The sequence below is a fragment of the Bos indicus x Bos taurus genome, chromosome 7 (assembly GCF_003369695.1).
Source record: "Bos indicus x Bos taurus breed Angus x Brahman F1 hybrid chromosome 7, Bos_hybrid_MaternalHap_v2.0, whole genome shotgun sequence".
NCBI lineage: Eukaryota > Metazoa > Chordata > Mammalia > Artiodactyla > Bovidae > Bos > Bos indicus x Bos taurus.
The window spans coordinates 49,046,724-49,062,297 of NC_040082.1; the positions used below are offsets into that span (position 1 = coordinate 49,046,724).

The 15,574-nt window shown below is 53.8% G+C and overlaps 2 protein-coding genes across 9 annotated transcripts in view; one reads left to right on the plus strand and one right to left on the minus strand.

Annotated features, from left to right (window-relative positions):
• Positions 1–1,048: 1,048 nt before the first annotated feature.
• Positions 1,049–8,898, plus strand: CD74 (CD74 molecule). Of its 2 annotated transcripts, XM_027545957.1 has the most exons (9): positions 1,065–1,343; positions 4,015–4,187; positions 4,393–4,466; positions 5,001–5,063; positions 5,829–5,924; positions 6,210–6,297; positions 7,278–7,469; positions 7,959–8,018; positions 8,289–8,896. In XM_027545957.1, exons 1-8 carry the CDS (start codon positions 1,267–1,269, stop codon positions 8,000–8,002), a joined length of 807 nt encoding a protein of 268 aa, XP_027401758.1. In that variant the 5' UTR covers positions 1,065–1,266; the 3' UTR covers positions 8,003–8,018; positions 8,289–8,896. The 2 variants fall into 2 exon arrangements, with proteins under 2 accessions (XP_027401759.1, XP_027401758.1); XM_027545958.1 differs by lacking the exon at positions 7,278–7,469 and having other exon boundaries at positions 1,049–1,343; positions 8,289–8,898.
• The window catches only part of TCOF1 (treacle ribosome biogenesis factor 1), a 39,729-nt gene continuing 32,954 nt past the window's right edge, over positions 8,800–15,574 (minus strand). For 4 of the 7 annotated variants that reach the window (XM_027545955.1, XM_027545951.1, XM_027545954.1 and 1 more), the window contains 5 exons: positions 15,287–15,467; positions 12,715–13,254; positions 11,999–12,096; positions 11,218–11,261; positions 8,800–10,422 (listed from right to left, as the gene is read on the minus strand). In XM_027545955.1, coding sequence (XP_027401756.1) covers positions 11,235–11,261; positions 11,999–12,096; positions 12,715–13,254; positions 15,287–15,467 — 846 coding nt within the window. In that variant the 3' untranslated portion in view covers positions 8,800–10,422; positions 11,218–11,234. Of the gene's footprint in view, positions 10,423–11,175; positions 11,262–11,998; positions 12,097–12,714; positions 13,255–15,286; positions 15,468–15,574 lie in introns of all 7 variants that reach the window. The other 3 variants (XR_003511771.1, XR_003511770.1, XM_027545953.1) reach the window with 3 other exon arrangements.

The following is a 15,574-nucleotide window of genomic DNA, read 5'->3' on the forward strand; positions in this document are numbered from 1 at the left end:
ACTTCTTGAGAAATCGCCAAATTGTTTTCCAAAGTGGCTGCACCATAGTACATTCCTGCCAGCAATATCTGAGTTCCAATTCCTTCACATCCTTGTCAACACTTGTAATTATTTGTCTTTTGATTACAGCCATCATAGTGGATGTGAAGTGGTACCCCATTGTGGCCTCAATCTTCATTTCCCTAATGACTAATGATGTGGAGCATCTTTTCTTGTGCTTATTGACCTTAAATTTGCTGAAAATTTAAACATACACACAAAAGACATAAAGATTAATAAAACAAATATGGTCTATAAGACACAGATAGTGAGAAATAAAATCATGCCAACAGTTAAACCTCCCCTGGGTACCCTTTCCCAGACCCTCTTCCTTCCCTCCCTGTAGAGGTCTCCACTGTCAGGAATTTGAATGACATAATTTGAGCATTAGGAAGCAGAAGGGTGGAATGGTTAAAATCAAGAGATGGATGCATGATTCTGGGCAAACATGTAGCCTCTCAAAACCTCAGTGTCTCTATCTATAAATGGAGATAATAAAATAAAACAGCCCTTAAAATGTCACTGTAAAGATTAAATGAAACAAAGCATGCAAAACGATTAGCACAGTGCCGGCTCAAAGGAGGGCTGGGTAAGTGCTGGCAAATATTAGTACCAGAGCCTTAGAACCAGGGACTCGGGTTCATAAAATGCTTATATTAGCAGACAGCAGAGAGAACACTGAATCCAGCTTTCCTCCCCTGGCTCTGAGATGACATAACTGAGGCCCTGAGAGAAGGAAAGGAATTTGTCTAAGTTCACAAAAGGGGGGCAGCCCCTTTATGTACCCACTCATCTACAGGTGAGAGGGGAGACAAAAAGAATTTTCGGCTTTTTTTTTTTGCTTGCTTCAAAGTGATTTCCTATCTAGGGAGTGAACAGTTACCCGTTTCTTGAAACCTCCAAAGAGCCTTATGAATCCACAGGTCTGCCCAGAAACAAGTGACGCGGGCCCTGTGCAGCCAATGGAAACATGCTGGCCTTTTCACCTGCCTCAGGGGGGGCTCCCCCTACTCATCCTGTCCCATTAAAGGCAACTTGCTGAAGTGAGGGTATTTCCAGCTTTGTGGCTTTCACTTCCACTTGTACCAGGTGGGCGGAGTGGCCTCCTGTAGACGAATCAGATTCCTCCTCAGCCCCAACTTCAAGAGGTGAGCACGGGGCTCAGCATCCCAGATACGCAGGCAGCGGCAGCAGCAGCAGGAGTGGGAAAGACCAGAGGTCAGAAGCATGGAAGACCAGCGTGACCTCATCTCCAACCATGAGCAGCTGCCCATGCTGGGCCAGCGCCCCGGAGCCCAGGAGAGGTATGTGTGAGCAGTAGGAGAGAGCAGCCAAATCTTGGACTGCACAGACGTACGTGCACAGGCGCTACAGAAGGAGTACTAGACCGGGAGTCGGACGAGTCATGAACTTAGGCTCTGACTCCCACACTACCTGGGTGGTCTGGGGCAAGTCTCTGGCCGTCTGGCTTCAGTTCTCCCACCTGTGAAATGAACGAGTTCCTCTAGGGCAGGGGTTTTAACTTTCTTTGCATCACATACTTCTCTTCTGAAAATCAGAAAGCTCTGTACTCATTCCCTACAGTTTCCCACAGTATCAGGAGCTTCCCAGAGTCCCTTGAAGCTGGGCCATGAGCCCTAGATTAGAATTTTGAAAATATTATGGATCCTGGATGGAGAAGCAGATTTTCTAAAAGAGAATGGCAGAAGCAGTTCATCATAGAGGAGTTTCCTCCTAGTTATCATAAGTTGGTGTATGTGTTTATATCTAGGGAATTATAGTTGCAGGTGTCTGTAGAGTAGATGAAGATGTTTGCTATCACAGGAGGGAATGAGAGATGTTGGAGGAGGGTCAAAAAAGGGTGAGGTGGGGGGCTCTGGCTAAATTTCTAGAAGGGGCTGTGGGTTGATCTGGGTGATGCCCTGCCCATGCCCCTCTCCCTTGCAGTAAGGGGCCAGCACAGCCATCCAGAGGACCCTTTCCCAGATCCTTATCCATCTGTTTCCCTGAAAAAAACATGGGGAATGGTTAGAATACAGCTACCCCAATGTCCCTGCCCCCCCCCCCCCGATAATTTGCATATTACAGAGACTTGTTGTGATGTCAGCAGTTGCCAGGCAGAAAGGGGTTTGGGAGAGACTCTCAGAGATGTCATGAGGAACTTCATACTGTGGGACATGTAACTAGAGATAGACCATTAGTGTCTGGCCTGTGAAAACCCTGGGGAATCCCATGGCTAGGAGAGCCAGCTCTTGTGAGGGCTGGATTCTGGTTGAGGTTCTGCAACTGTCATGTATGACTTGTATAAATCACAGTTTCTCTCTGGGTCTCAGTAGTAGCAGCAGCAATAATAACAACAGTGGTTATAATAATAGTTCCTATTCACTGTACACTTGTTACCAATCCTCAGTCCCTGTTAGATATTAGTATGATTAGTTTTGTGGTGGGCATATAACTAAATGCTAAACTCAATCATAATTCTTTTACTAACTCTTTAAGTTGGGTACTTTTATTATTTCCCTTTTTACATAAGAGAAAATGGAGACTCGTATTAACAAGTGAGTCACCAAAGTTATTGCAGCTAATGAATCCTGGAGCCAGAATTTGAACCCAGGACTAGTCTGATATTAAAATTTGAGTTTGTCTACCATCTGACCCCCTTCTAGAGGCACAGTTTGCAGGGAGGGGAAATGGGTCCCCTCTGAGCACAGGCCACCCAGTGAGTTGCAGAGCCAGCGTGGGCTCAGTGAGCAGAAAGGGTGCCCCCTTGTCAAATCCTTGTCTGGTTTTCCCTCAGTTCAATCACTGCTTCTAAAAACTGTCCTGGCCTGTTTTGGACCCTTTTGTGAACATTTCTGCCTGGCAACATTTGTACCATGATTCCTCCCAGTTCTGGTTGGCTCCTGACTTTGGCCAATTACTTATTCAAGAAAGAGGCAGTAGAAAGGAGGAAGTGACAAGAGTTGGCACTCATCCAGAACCAGGAGACAGGCCATCAAGATGCATGAAGAAGAAGGAAACCAGATGCTAAAGTTAATTATTAACTCCCTTGAGATTGGTGCTCAGTGTTACAGACTACTAACTAGGTGCTAGGTACGGAGTCAAGAGCTTTATCCTGATCTCATTTTATATAACAACCCTTTGAGTAGATATTCTTACCTCACGTTACTAAGAGAGGTTGAGTGACTTGCCCCTGTTCCCTGAGCTAAGGGAATGACAGAACCAGGATTACAATCCAGGTTACAGGGTCTCGTCTTTATTATGACTCTCTAGATTCTTAGACCTTATGAGAAACTGAGGTTCAGAGACGAGACAGTGGGAGGCACAGCTGGGACTCAACTTGGGTGTGGGGTCACTGAAGAGGTGAGGTCATAGAACTTGAACTCAGGAAGAACCAAGCTTGGGTGGACTTTTCACCACTTCAGAGACCAGGCCGCCCCTCTTCCTTGGGAAGGCCAAAAAGTAGGATTTGTTTTCCCCTCCTTTCTGGTTTTCTCCTTTTCTCCACACAGGAATTTTACATTCTCCTTTCAGAGTAATAATCCCCTGGACTGGGCCTTGGTCCAGAAATCACAGAGGACTGGCGAGCAGAGAGGCAATAAGAATGAGCCATGTTTGTGATGTCATGAATTACTAGGCAGCAGGGTCTTCCTGGGGTTTCCTCAGCTGTCCTTGCTGGTTCCCTCGAGAAGACAAGGCCCTCGTTCTTGGCTCTTCCCCACACAGGGGCAGCTCCAGGGTTTCTACCTGGGAGGGCTATAGGGGCAGCAGTGGCTGGAGGTAGGGGGTCAGGAGGATATCGTCAAGCTGTAAGTTCATAGGCACTTATTTGTGCTTAAAGCGTGTGTTTGTTAGGGGCAGCTGAGGGCAAGGGCTGGAACTGTGGGGGCACATTCCCCCATTCCCAGCCAGTCCCCAGGGCAGTCACTTCTGTGGACTCTCCTCTGACCTATGTCCCCCTCCTCCCCTCCACAGCAAGTGCAGTCGTGGAGCCCTGTACACGGGCTTTTCCGTCTTGGTGGCTCTGCTCCTGGCTGGCCAGGCCACCACTGCCTACTTCCTGTACCAGCAGCAGGGCCGGCTGGACAAGCTGACGGTCACCTCCCAGAACCTGCAGCTGGAGAACCTGCGCATGAAGCTTCCCAAGCGTGCGTGCCCTGCCTCTGTCCTGACAAGCCCCCTGCCCCTCACCTCAGAGAACCCTCATTCCCGCCCCAGCTGGGCCCCCTGTCCTCGCCCTCTGGTCTGGAATTCCAGCCCCTCATCTGGGTCTGAGCTCTCGGTCCCCGTGTCTGAGTACCCTCTTCCCTGGGCACTGGGGCCATACTCATGCTGTGCCTTCTGCCCCTACAGCTGCCAAGCCTATGAGCCAGATGCGGATGGCCACTCCCATGCTGATGCGGGCGCTGCCCATGGCAGGCCCAGAGGTAAGGCCAACCCCAGGGCAGGAGAGGGAAGCTTACTCCGCCTGGAGAGGGCAAGTGCCAAGGGACAGGGGAGGACACCTGGCTCAGGAACAGCACAGCTGGAGAGGGGGACCTGGCTGTTGGGGGGAGGAACAGGAATTCCAGGGGTGAAAGAGGAGGAAAGAGCCTCTTGGGGCCCTCTCTGGGAGGAAGGCCCAGCCCTCCACAATTATAAAGTGCTTCTCATTTCCCAGAGCGTCTCACAGTCCCTCCTATTTTCAGAGCCCTTGATATATAGATGATGTTTCTGTTCACAAAACTATCTCCTGTCCACAAAGCCTTGGGCAGGAAAGCCTTTGCAGAGTAAAAGAACAGGATATTGAGGCAGGAAGGTAACAACCTGCTCAAGCTCTCACAGTGGGACATTGTAGCGATGGACTTGTTGAACATCTGGGAATCCAGACTCTCACCCAGACCCCAGCTGCTGGCTCTGCTCTGGGCCCCACCCCCAGGGGCCAGTCCTGGGAACTCCTCCCTCTTTCCTTCCTTCCACAGCCCATGAAGAACGCCACCAAGTACGGCAACATGACACAGGACCACGTGATGCACCTGCTCCTGGTGAGTGGAACCCGGCTAGGCAGCCCTCACCTCCCACCCCATCCCCATAGGCCCCTGGCTGGGGCTGTGTTTCAAAACCTGCACTGGGCCCGGCTCACAGCGGACGTTCAACGTGGGCTCCGCAGATTAGTGAAGCAACACAAATGTGGCCCTTAATGTTCTATGAAGTTCAGCCCCACTGCTCCCCACTTTTTTGTGTTTGAGGTGGAGAAACTAAGGCCCAGAGTCTGGAAGTGACTTGCTCAAGATGCTTTATTCCTTCCCAAATTTTTACTGAGTAGCAGCACCAGGCACTGTGCAAGGCTCTGGAGCCACAGTGGGGAGCAATCAGATCAGTCCTAGTCCATGGAGATCTCAGGCTAGCATGGAGACAGATGGGTGACCAGGTGATGAGGGATGTGCAGGGGCCTTTGAGAGAAAAAGTGGCCAAGGATCTGACTTAGCTGGGGCAGGAGTGCTGGGATGAAGTCGAGGGTTTCCTCTGAAGGAGGTGAGACCTGGAAGATGAGTAAGAGTCTGCAAGGATCAGAAGACTGACGACTGTTGGTAGAACTGGGCCTGGAACTGGGTCTCCCGACTCCCAGCCCTGGGGTGTTGTAGCTGGGCCCCTGGATTACTTTAACACATCCCCTTCCCCATTAGCTCCAGTGTGCTGAGGTCTGGGCTCCAAACTCAGAACCAAAGATCAGGGCAACATGAGCTGTACATTAAACCTTGCCTGCCTGGAAGCTTTTTAACCTTCCTTCCTGCCTTGCTACCCTGCAGAAGGCAGACCCCCTGAAGGTGTACCCGCAGCTGAAGGGGAGCCTGCCAGAAAACCTGAAACACCTTAAGGACTCCATGGATGGCTTGGACTGGAAGGTCAGCAGCTTTCCCTGCACTGGTACCCTGCCTCCCTGTCTAAAGCAGCCCTGGGACGAGCGGCGTGAGCAGGGAAGCCGTTCTCAGGAAACTGGAGGCGGCTTCCCAGCACTTAAGAAGCTCCCACCATGGGAGAATGCTTGGACTCAAGGAACCACCTTGACCAAACACTGGGGGGTGTCTGAGGGGCAACCAGGTCCCCACTGGCCCTCCATGTCCCAGGGGCACAGTCAATAGGGTGGGAGTGGGCTACTAAGCCTGACTCTTGGCCTTTATCTCCATTAGCTCTTTGAGAGCTGGCTGCATCAGTGGCTCTTGTTTGAAATGAGCAAGAACTCGCTGGAGGAGAAGCCCTTTGAGGGTCCACCAAAAGGTAAAGGGAATGTGAATCTTGGGGAGGTGGGGTTTCTGGGACCTCCCTGATCCAAGCACAGGGCTCTCCCAGCCTCTCAGCTCTCACTCCTGTTTCTCCTGCCTGTTCTGGGCTCGTCTGCCCCCAGCCCCCATCCTGTCCCTTCAGGAGGTGACCTCCCTTGTGGAGGACGGAACTGCACAAGGAGGCCTGGAGCAAAAACCACCCAAAACATCCCAGGAGTCATAGCAATGATCTTCCTCACCCAGCACTGCATCCTGCAGGCTCACAAGGGTTGGGCTCATGATTCCCACCCTTCCAAGGGACCTCTCCTGTCACACAGCCACTGCTGCTAGCTAAGAGGGCCTTGAGGTTCTTCCATCTCATGGGCAATGTGTACCAGGGTTTTCAGCTTGAAAGCCTTTATGGGTGCTCTGTTCTCATCCTGGTGCTAATTGGCTATGTGACTTTGGGCAAGTCTCTTCCCTCTTGGCTTCAGTTTCAGAAGTGGAAGATCAGGGGCCCACCCTTCCTGAACTCCAGGATTCTCCATCATGGATTCAGAGAGGGCACCTTGCATGTTATCTTAACCAACTTCCAGCTAATGTTCAAATCCCCTCTATAACAGCCTCATCACATGGTAACCCCCATTTCTACTTGGATACCGCCAGTAATGGGAGCTCAGACTCGGCAAGGAGTCTACTGCTTTTCTCTAGAAATCAGAATCATAGGTGCAATTCTAAACTCTAATAGGTACCGAGTGTCAGAAGAAATCATCATGTTCTGGGATGAATTAGCAACACAGCCATGCATTTCCTCTCTGATCCTGGACCTGGTTGGTCCAGGCCTCAGTTTCTCCATCTGTGCAATTGGTAGAGCAAGTGCAGCCACTTGGACAGAAGGCATTAGGCACACAACAGTGGTATGTGGACCTCTGGTTCTGCTGAGACCCTAGCCCAGAGCCCGCTCACTCACTGTGTTCACCGTGCCTGTCGCTTCAGTACTGACCCAGTGCCAGGAAGAGGTCAGCCGCATCCCTGCCATCCACCCGGGCGTGTTCAAGCCCAACTGCGACGAGAACGGCAACTATATGCCGCTCCAGTGCTATGGGAGCATCGGCTACTGCTGGTGCGTCTTCCCCAACGGCACCGAGGTCCCCCACACCAGGAGCCGTGGGCACCGTAACTGCAGTGGTAAGCGGTGGCCGCTGTGCCAGGAGCAGGAAGGAGCAGGACGGCTGAGGGGCAGGTTGTCCCCCGGCACACCATGGGCTAGGACACGCAAGGTGCCCTCTCTGGGCAGCAGCCACTCAGCCATGCATCCACCCACTGTGCATTCCTTATTTATTTGTGTACTATTATTTCTCTCCTTATGTCCACACTCATCTACTTAACTCATTTGTCCTCCAACCCTTCCACTCTACCCATCCACGAGAGCATCCAGGGTCCTCCAGATCCACCCATCTGATTTCATCACCCGCTCCTTGGCCTCGCTCATTCAGTTCCCCAGCCACATCTCACTGCTGCTTGCAGCCATCCAACAAGCGTCCTTCCATTCACATCTGTTTTACCAAGCACCAGGCTTGTGGCAAGGTTGGGAAGAACTAGCCCACCCAGGCTCCTTGCCAGTGGGCACAGTAGGCTGGACTGCAACTAACGAGTGGACTCTCTGCTCCTTTGCAGACCCAATGGAGATGGAGTATCCGTCATCTGGGCTGGGGGTGTAAGCAGGATTTCAGTAAGGTAAGCACCCTTGCAGGGCATCTAGTCCCCAGTAGCTTATCCCCAGAGGGGCCAACTCACTCGTGGATGATGACCCCAGGCCATTCTCCAACTTCCTTCTCACAGATGAGGACCAGGGCTGGGGGTTCTGGGGCCATGGCAGTCAATTCTTGTATCCAAGCAGGAGGCAGTGGAGGGTGAAGGGCCCTTGACTGCTCCGAGGCCACAGGATGCTGGGAGGGGGCAGGGACAAGTGACTCCAGCCCTAACCTGCTGCTTCCCTCCCTGCAGTCGCCCCGTGAGCTCAGCAGACGCAGACGCCAGTACCCAGACAGCCCTGCAAGGCCACAGCTTCCCTCCCTGCCCCAGCCCCTCTCCTTCCCTTACACACCCCTTCCCTTGCTGTCTCCCACCCTGCACCTCATTCTATGAGACTCTGCCTCTCCATCAGCCTTGGACACAACTATCATATCAGAACGGCATAGATTAGTGGTACGCTTGCTGCCCAAACTCCCATCCACTAGCAGGAACGCAAGGCCCAGGGACATGGACCATGAGAGGCTGACCCCCAGTGCTGACACCACAGCAGGCTGACACGGAACTCCAAGATCATGGAAGTGGTGGGCAGGTGCAGGGAGAAGGGACGGCACTGTCCCAAGTCCCAGGACGGACACCTCTGCTGTCCCCTCCCCTCCAGGCCTCAGTTTTCCAGCCCTTTAACTGGGGGCATGAGCCACCCTTTCCCTCTCCCCGGCATCATACACCCAAGAAGAACGAGCTCCCCCAAACTGCAGCCCCTCCCCTCACTTTCTGCCACCCCCTAGTTCCCTCTGCACAGCCAAGCTTGTCATCAGCCCTCCAGCCACGGCTCCTGTGAGAATAAAAGGTAGTGAGTAGAACACGCCCGGCTCTCAGCTGTTCTTTGGGTATGGTCTGTCTACCCCAAGGGGGTGAACTGAAGACCTGGAATCCTGTAGTCGAGGAGGGAGGTCACAGCCTGGGGAGCCCACTCACAGATGCCGGGCTGAGGGGCTGCAGTGTTTGGACACAGACCACTTCTCCATGTTTCACACACAGGAATACTTTACTTCCAAGAAGAAGAAACAGGCTCTTGCCCGTAATTCTTTAAGCACCAGTTCTTCTGGGTCCAGCTTCTCCTGTCCCCGTTTTCATTTCTATACTAAGAACAGTACAAGTGTAATGACAGATGGCAACAACGCAGGCCCTTGTATTGGGACCACCAGGGAGTGGGGGCTGTGGAACTGGGGGCCAATGTCCTACTTAAGGGGTGGCCGCTGTGTGGCCCCAGCCGCTTGTTGCCAGGAGGAGCACAGGCCCCTGTGGTCACATTTCTGGACTTTCCAAGAGGAGCCCTAAATGAAAAAGTTTATTGAAATCTCTCCATTTCTAAGTCTGAAGACTTGCTAGGGGTCAAAGGAACCCAACAGGACAATGCTCTGCAGCCTCTCTTCTAGCCAACACACTTAGGGGAAGAGAGGCGACCTGGGAGGGGGTCCTTGCCCAGGGGCCCCCAGTTAAGGGTACAGTTGGCTGTCACCCTGACTCTCCCAGACCCCCCAAGCTCAGTGCTGTTTCTGCATGGACTCTCGCTGTCTCCAGCAGAAGGCTAAAAGCCTTGGACCTTCACACTGCTCTGGGCCCAGGGAAGTGGGCTCCCCCATCACCGCCATCACAAACTCCTGTGGATGTCACCCTGACACATCTTTCGAGTGCCTCCACTTCTTGCCTTCATCATAGCAGAACCTTTGTAACCTAGCCTGACCATGCCCAAGCTCCCCCTTAGCTTAGATGCCACCTCCTCCAGGAAGCCTTCCCCACCCCATCAGGGCCCTTTGCTGAGTCTCCTCCTTTGGCAGACAGGGTGTCACTCACCACAGTATCCCAGAGTCTTGATACACCGTCAAGAATAAATCCTGAGCAGATGAGGTCTGTTCATCTCCCAGTGTCAGTCAGACTCTCCCTTCCAAGAATCAATCAATTGCAGAGCGTTTGCCCAGAGGCACTAGGAACTTGCACCTTTCCTTCAAGTCTTTTATTTTCTGAGTTCTTACAAAAAAAACCCATACAAACAAAAAAGGAAAAAACTGACAAAAGGAGGACAAAGCCTCAGCATCAGCCGGAGACCGGGGCATGAAGGAGCCACAGACTGAGCCTCACTGGGTCTACAGAGCAGAGGCAGAAAGCCTTGAGGCCTCTGGGCATGTTGGAGCTGAGAAGGGAGGGGCAGGTCACTTAAAAAAATATATATATACTGTACACGTCCATCCATCCGAGGCATCCTGCATTGGAGAGAATTCAGTGAGCAGAGGTCATGGAGCCAGGCAGGCTTCTTCCTCCTCAGACCAGCCTCTTTGCAGGGCTCGCTGGTTTGGCCAGCATGGACATCGCAGCTGGCCATCGTCTTCTGGGGAGGAAGGGGAAGTTAAAAATTCAATTCCCACCCTTGGTGGGCAGAGGGAAGAAGCATGGGGCTGGCCACCACTTGGCTAAGAAATCCCTGGGAGAAGAAGATATAAGACTTCCCCAACTTTTTCTCTACCAAGGAGAACAAAATCAAATCAAAAGCTCTCCCTATGCAGGAGAGGAGCTTAACCACAGTGGATACCTGGTGGTGCTGACTGTGTCCCAGGAACTGGGACGAGGGCTTCAGAGCTTAGCTTCTCTGAAGCCTGACCACCTGCCCAGGCCTGTATCACCCTGTTTACAGCAGGCTGGGGCTCCCTCAGCTAGGCGGAGCATTCCACCCTTTCACCACCACCTGGGAAGCACAGAGGATCAGAATGGCTTGCTTTGAGTAAAACATGTTACTTCCCATGAGGAAAGGCCCTCGAATTACAAAATTAGAAAGAAAGGAATGACAGTGGCGAAGGAGACTGAGCTGTCCCCAACCTCAAGCCTTACCCTCATGTACAAGGATTAAGCATGCCAGTGTGCCCCTCCCCCACCACACCCCAGCAACCCCCCCTCCCTCCGCCCGAGCAACTCAGTGGTGGTCACTGTCCAGACTCTCCTGGATCCTTGACTCTGCAGCTCTGATTCCCGGCATCACCCACTGCCCTTGAGGAACTGAACCCTCTTTCTCCAAAACCCCTTCCCTGAGGCCCACCCCCGAGGCCCAGTCTCACTCCTGAGGACCATGGTGGGTGCTGGAGCTGACCTCCCGCCCTCTCCAGCAGGGGTTCCCAGGCCAGGAGTGTACCTGCCGCCTGGCGTCCCTCAGACGGTTTGCTCTGCTGTCTTCTTCTGTGAAGAGAGAAGCAGGAGAGGCTCTTGGACCTGAAGTGTCTCCCCACCCACGCCACCCCCACCAGGAGGGGCTACGACAGTCCCCTCCCGAGGCTCTGTGGCTCCCCCAGAACAGATACTGGGGACACACAGATCCTGAGGGTGCGGAGGGTGCCCCTGAGCCTTGGAGGATGGAGCCCAAGACTCTGCAGCAGCAGATGCTCGGATTTTCTAACCATGACTGTGGCCTTGCTAGCCATGTTGAGAACCACATCTGGGTATGAGCAGCTGAGGGCCCCTGGTCAGGTGGTCGGCCCTTGACACGCATGACGCAGATGGTGAGTGTTTCTGCCGTGGGGATACCCCGCCAGCTGGGGCACACACATCCAAGGGAACTTTTTCTCTCACCCAGAAACCTGCACAGCCTAGCTAGTCTCCGGGCCCCAGGGGGGCTTCTCTTTTCTTCACTTGTCATAATAGCCTCCTACCTCACAGGCAAGACAGGGCCGCTCCATGGCTCCCACATGCACAGACCTTGGGCCCCTCAGGGTGGGCCCCACCTCCTAGCTATTCTCTAGTGTTTCACAATACACACGCTCCTGTTCGGGACCCTGAGAACGGTAGGGGCACAGGGACTGGGTCTGGCTTATCCCACCCCCTACCCTGACATCCAGAGGCTGGGGCGGATCACATTCACCTGGGGACTGGGTCTGGGTCCCCTTTTCTAGCCCAAGACTCCTTGGGACTCACTCTACCTTTCTCTTCTTTTTCTTCTGTGATGGTGAGCCAGGGTCTTTGGTTGAGGCCTTTTTTGCTTTCTTCTTCTTTTCCTTTTTCTCCTTGTCTTTTTTTTCTAAGGGAAGAAAGTAAAACTGCTAAACCACAGATGTTAATCTTAAGGGTTGGGGTCAAAGTGGGCAGACAGGGCAGGTCTCCAGGGGCCCTAGAGCTCTCTCCTCTCTATGCCCCACACCCTGGGGAGCCATCGAAGCACAAGTCTTATGATTTCTGCCCCCATGGAAGCCCTGGACTGTTACCATTTTAACTCACTTTGTAAAATTTCTACACTGATTTTAAAAAGACTTTCAATCTGTAAAATGGGAATGAGTGTAAAATGGGGGTTAAACGTGGCCTGGCTGCACGAGGACTCCAGCACAGAATGCAGCAAGGGGCAGCTGCTACCCAGGAGCCTGGACCCCAGGAGCCTGGGCTGCCAGTGTGCGTGGCTGTGGCTGCCGTGAGGGAGCACAGGGCTCTGCAAGCAGAACACGCCCTGCAGCTGCGAGCGCCATCCTGGTGGTGGTGGCCCCACTGCTCCAGGACCTGGTTCTGGCTTTGCCCATCCTGCTCCCAAGACGGACAAGACATTCTCAGCCCTCTCTGTGCTGGCTGAGGGCCACCCACCTGAGTGGTGACTGACAGCCCTCAGCAGGACCAGGGAAGTGTGCTTTGGGCTGCAGCAGGCACTTACTCTTGTCAGATTTCTTCTTCTCTTTCTTCATCTTAAGGTTGCCGTGGTCTCCCCCGTCACCCTTCGGAGTCCCCAGCTCCCCTACTGGCTTCTCCTTGGCCCCTTGAGAGCCGGGAGACTCCTTCTCCTTCTTCTCCTTGACGTCACCACTTGCTCTGTCCTTCTTGGATTTCCCTTTGACAGTCCTGGGGGCCTTTTCTGAGGAGACGACATGCTCCCCACCATCTGCAGCTGCCAGCTGCTTCTTTTTCTTGTTCTTGGGGGCCTTGGGGGCTGTCTGGTCTTCGGACAGCTTCCGCTTATGGCCCAGGCGGCCCTTCCGGCTGCCTTCCTTGGCGGTGTCCACGGCCTTCTTCCTCTCCTGCTCCAGCAGCTCCGTGAGCACCTTCGCCACCGAGGCCTGCACCTGCGCCTCGCTCAGGGGCCAGGGCTCGCTCAGGAGGCGCTGGGTGATGTTGCTCTGCAGCGCCAGCATGGAGGCCGGGGGACTCCCGAGCCCCTTCCCGGGCTTCTGAGGTGTGGCACCAGCCTCTTTTCTGCCTGTGGAGAGAGGACCCGGGGTCATGGACCTGAGAGAATCGGGGACTAGACCTCTGGTGGCATGAAAGCCAAGGGGGTCCAGCATGACCTGACATTCTCTGATGTGGTACAGATGGGACCAGGGAACCCGCTGGGTCTCCTGCCCACAACTCTCCACCTGCTTCTAACTTACAGCTCTTTTCATGTCTCCTCACACTGAAAACTCAAGTTCAGGCTGGAAATTAACTCCAGCATGTTAATCAAAGGGCTTGTAGTATTAGTTGCTCAGCTGTGTCCAACTCTGAGACCCCACGGATTGTAGCCCACCAGGCTCCTCTGTCCATGGAGTTCTCCAGGCAAGAATACTGGAGTGGGTTGCCATTTCCTTCTCCAAAAGGGCTTGTAATCCGCCAACAAATCAAAGAATCTATGGGACAGGATAGACGGCACCTTTCAGTCAGGAGCCCAGGGCAGGGAGACAGGATGCCTGGGCCCTGGGTCTGAAAACCAAATTCAGTTCCCTGTTTATAAAATGAGGCATTGGATGAACACTGAATCCCCTCACTGTTCTAAACCACAGATGCATAAAAAAAAAGCCAAGGTCATGTAGCCATCCAACTTATGCCCACTTGTACCCTGGGGGTCTGTAGCCCTCTGCGGTCAGGGGTCCAGGTGGCTTGGCCTGGGGGTGGGGGGTGCAGAGAATACGCACATGGTGGCTGACTAAGCAGGTTTACTGCTGCCAGAGCGACTTCTGCTGCAGCCTTTGTTTAGAATTTTCCACGCCTCTGCTCTCCTTTGATAATTGTGTGCTGACTACACGTGTGAAAAAAACCTTCCACAGCCCCCTCTAAAATGTCTCCTTGTCACACCCGCCTCTCACAAAGAGAAGAACACTGGGGAAGAAAATGAGCAATGACTCCTCTTGCTGACCCAGCACTGGGCAAGCTGCAGCTAGAGGCCCCAGGACTGGGGGCTGAGCATATGTCCCGGCACTGCCCCAACTTCGCAGGTCCCTTTGGGGTCTCACAGAACAAGAGTGGCGACACCCTGGGCTCTGGGAGGTGCTGGTAGCTTGGCCCTGGCTCCATGTGGGGAGGATAAAGTTGTTCCCTTCAGGGTGCAGTGGGAACTGCAGCAGCTCTGGCTCCAGAGCCCCAGGGGGGCTGGGGAGGTGGGCAGAGGGGGGTCCCAGGGCAGAGGGAGGCCCACTTCAGTCCTTTGGTGCTTCGTGGCAAGAACAGGAGTCAGCTAGAGAAGGGAGCCAAGGAGAGCACAGGGTGCCTCAGCAACCCACTTCTCTGCCTCCTGTCTACCACACACCCTAGAATGCCAAGGCCAGGGAACCTTGAGAGCTGGCCCAGGCAGACCCTCTGAGACACCTGTCCCAGAGTGCTGGCACAGTCAGCAGTGGCTGATACCTAGGCCAGGTGACCTGAGCACTCGAGTCTGCCCTCCAAACACCACGTGACTTTCTCCACATGTGCCATTTTCTGTATGTGCCACCAATGGATCCACCAACCCCTGCCCTGTATGGTTAGGGCACCAAGGTCCAGAGTTGCCATGGGCTTGTCTGAGGCTTCAGAGCATGTCAGTCCTTTGCCTGCGGTCTTCACCATGTGCAGAAGACTTCTTCAAACGTGACCCCATCTTCTGTCTGAGCTATCCCAAGTACCTACACCCTGTACCAGGAGCCCACTTGTTAGGAAGAAAAGTCAACAGGAACAGCTAGAGAGAGCCGAGGCCTACCCTGTGAGTCCAGGTGCACATCCTCTAAGGTAGGGATCAGCCTACACGGTGCACCAGCATCCCTCGGGGCTGGATAACCCGACCTCCGGGCGGCCCTAGGCTACAGGAGCCAGACTCTAGGGCACAGGCCCCTGCACTTTTGACGTGCACCTCCAGGCCTGATGTAGCGGTACCAGACCTCACCTGGGGAGGCCCTGCTGGCAGACAGGACCATGTTGGTGGGACTGCTCCTGAGGGAGGCAAAGGGGCTCCTTGCCTTGTTCTTCCACATCCTGCTGTGTCCTTCCTGAGGCCCTCGACTCACCTGTTTTAGGGGACATGGTGCCTGCTGCTTGTTGGGGCTCCACTTCCTGCTTGCCCTCTGGGGCATCTCTGGTGGCCGGAGTAGAGGAAACAGAGGGGCTGGCGTCTGGTTTGGGAGCGGCCTTTGAAGTCTTGGAACCAGCTGGAGTCAGCCCAGGAGTCACAAAACCTGAGAGGAGAGACTGAAGAAGCCCAGTGTGAAGAAGCCCAGCAGTGCATGGCCCACTAGAGGAGCTCAGCCCCGGGACCCTCAGGCCAGCTGGGCGGCGGGCACACAGCCCTGTGTACA

What these genes read in the sequence shown, in the direction of transcription:
- CD74 (XM_027545957.1), top strand. Translation starts at nt 1,267, where the DNA reads ATGGAAGACCAGCGTGACCTCATCTCCAACCATGAGCAGCTGCCCATG. An exon ending in TGCCCATGGCAGGCCCAGAG is followed by an intron (nt 4,467 to 5,000) that starts GTAAGGCCAACC and finishes TTCCTTCCACAG; the next exon opens with CCCATGAAGAACGCCACCAA. An exon ending in TGGATGGCTTGGACTGGAAG is followed by an intron (nt 5,925 to 6,209) that starts GTCAGCAGCTTT and finishes TATCTCCATTAG; the next exon opens with CTCTTTGAGAGCTGGCTGCA.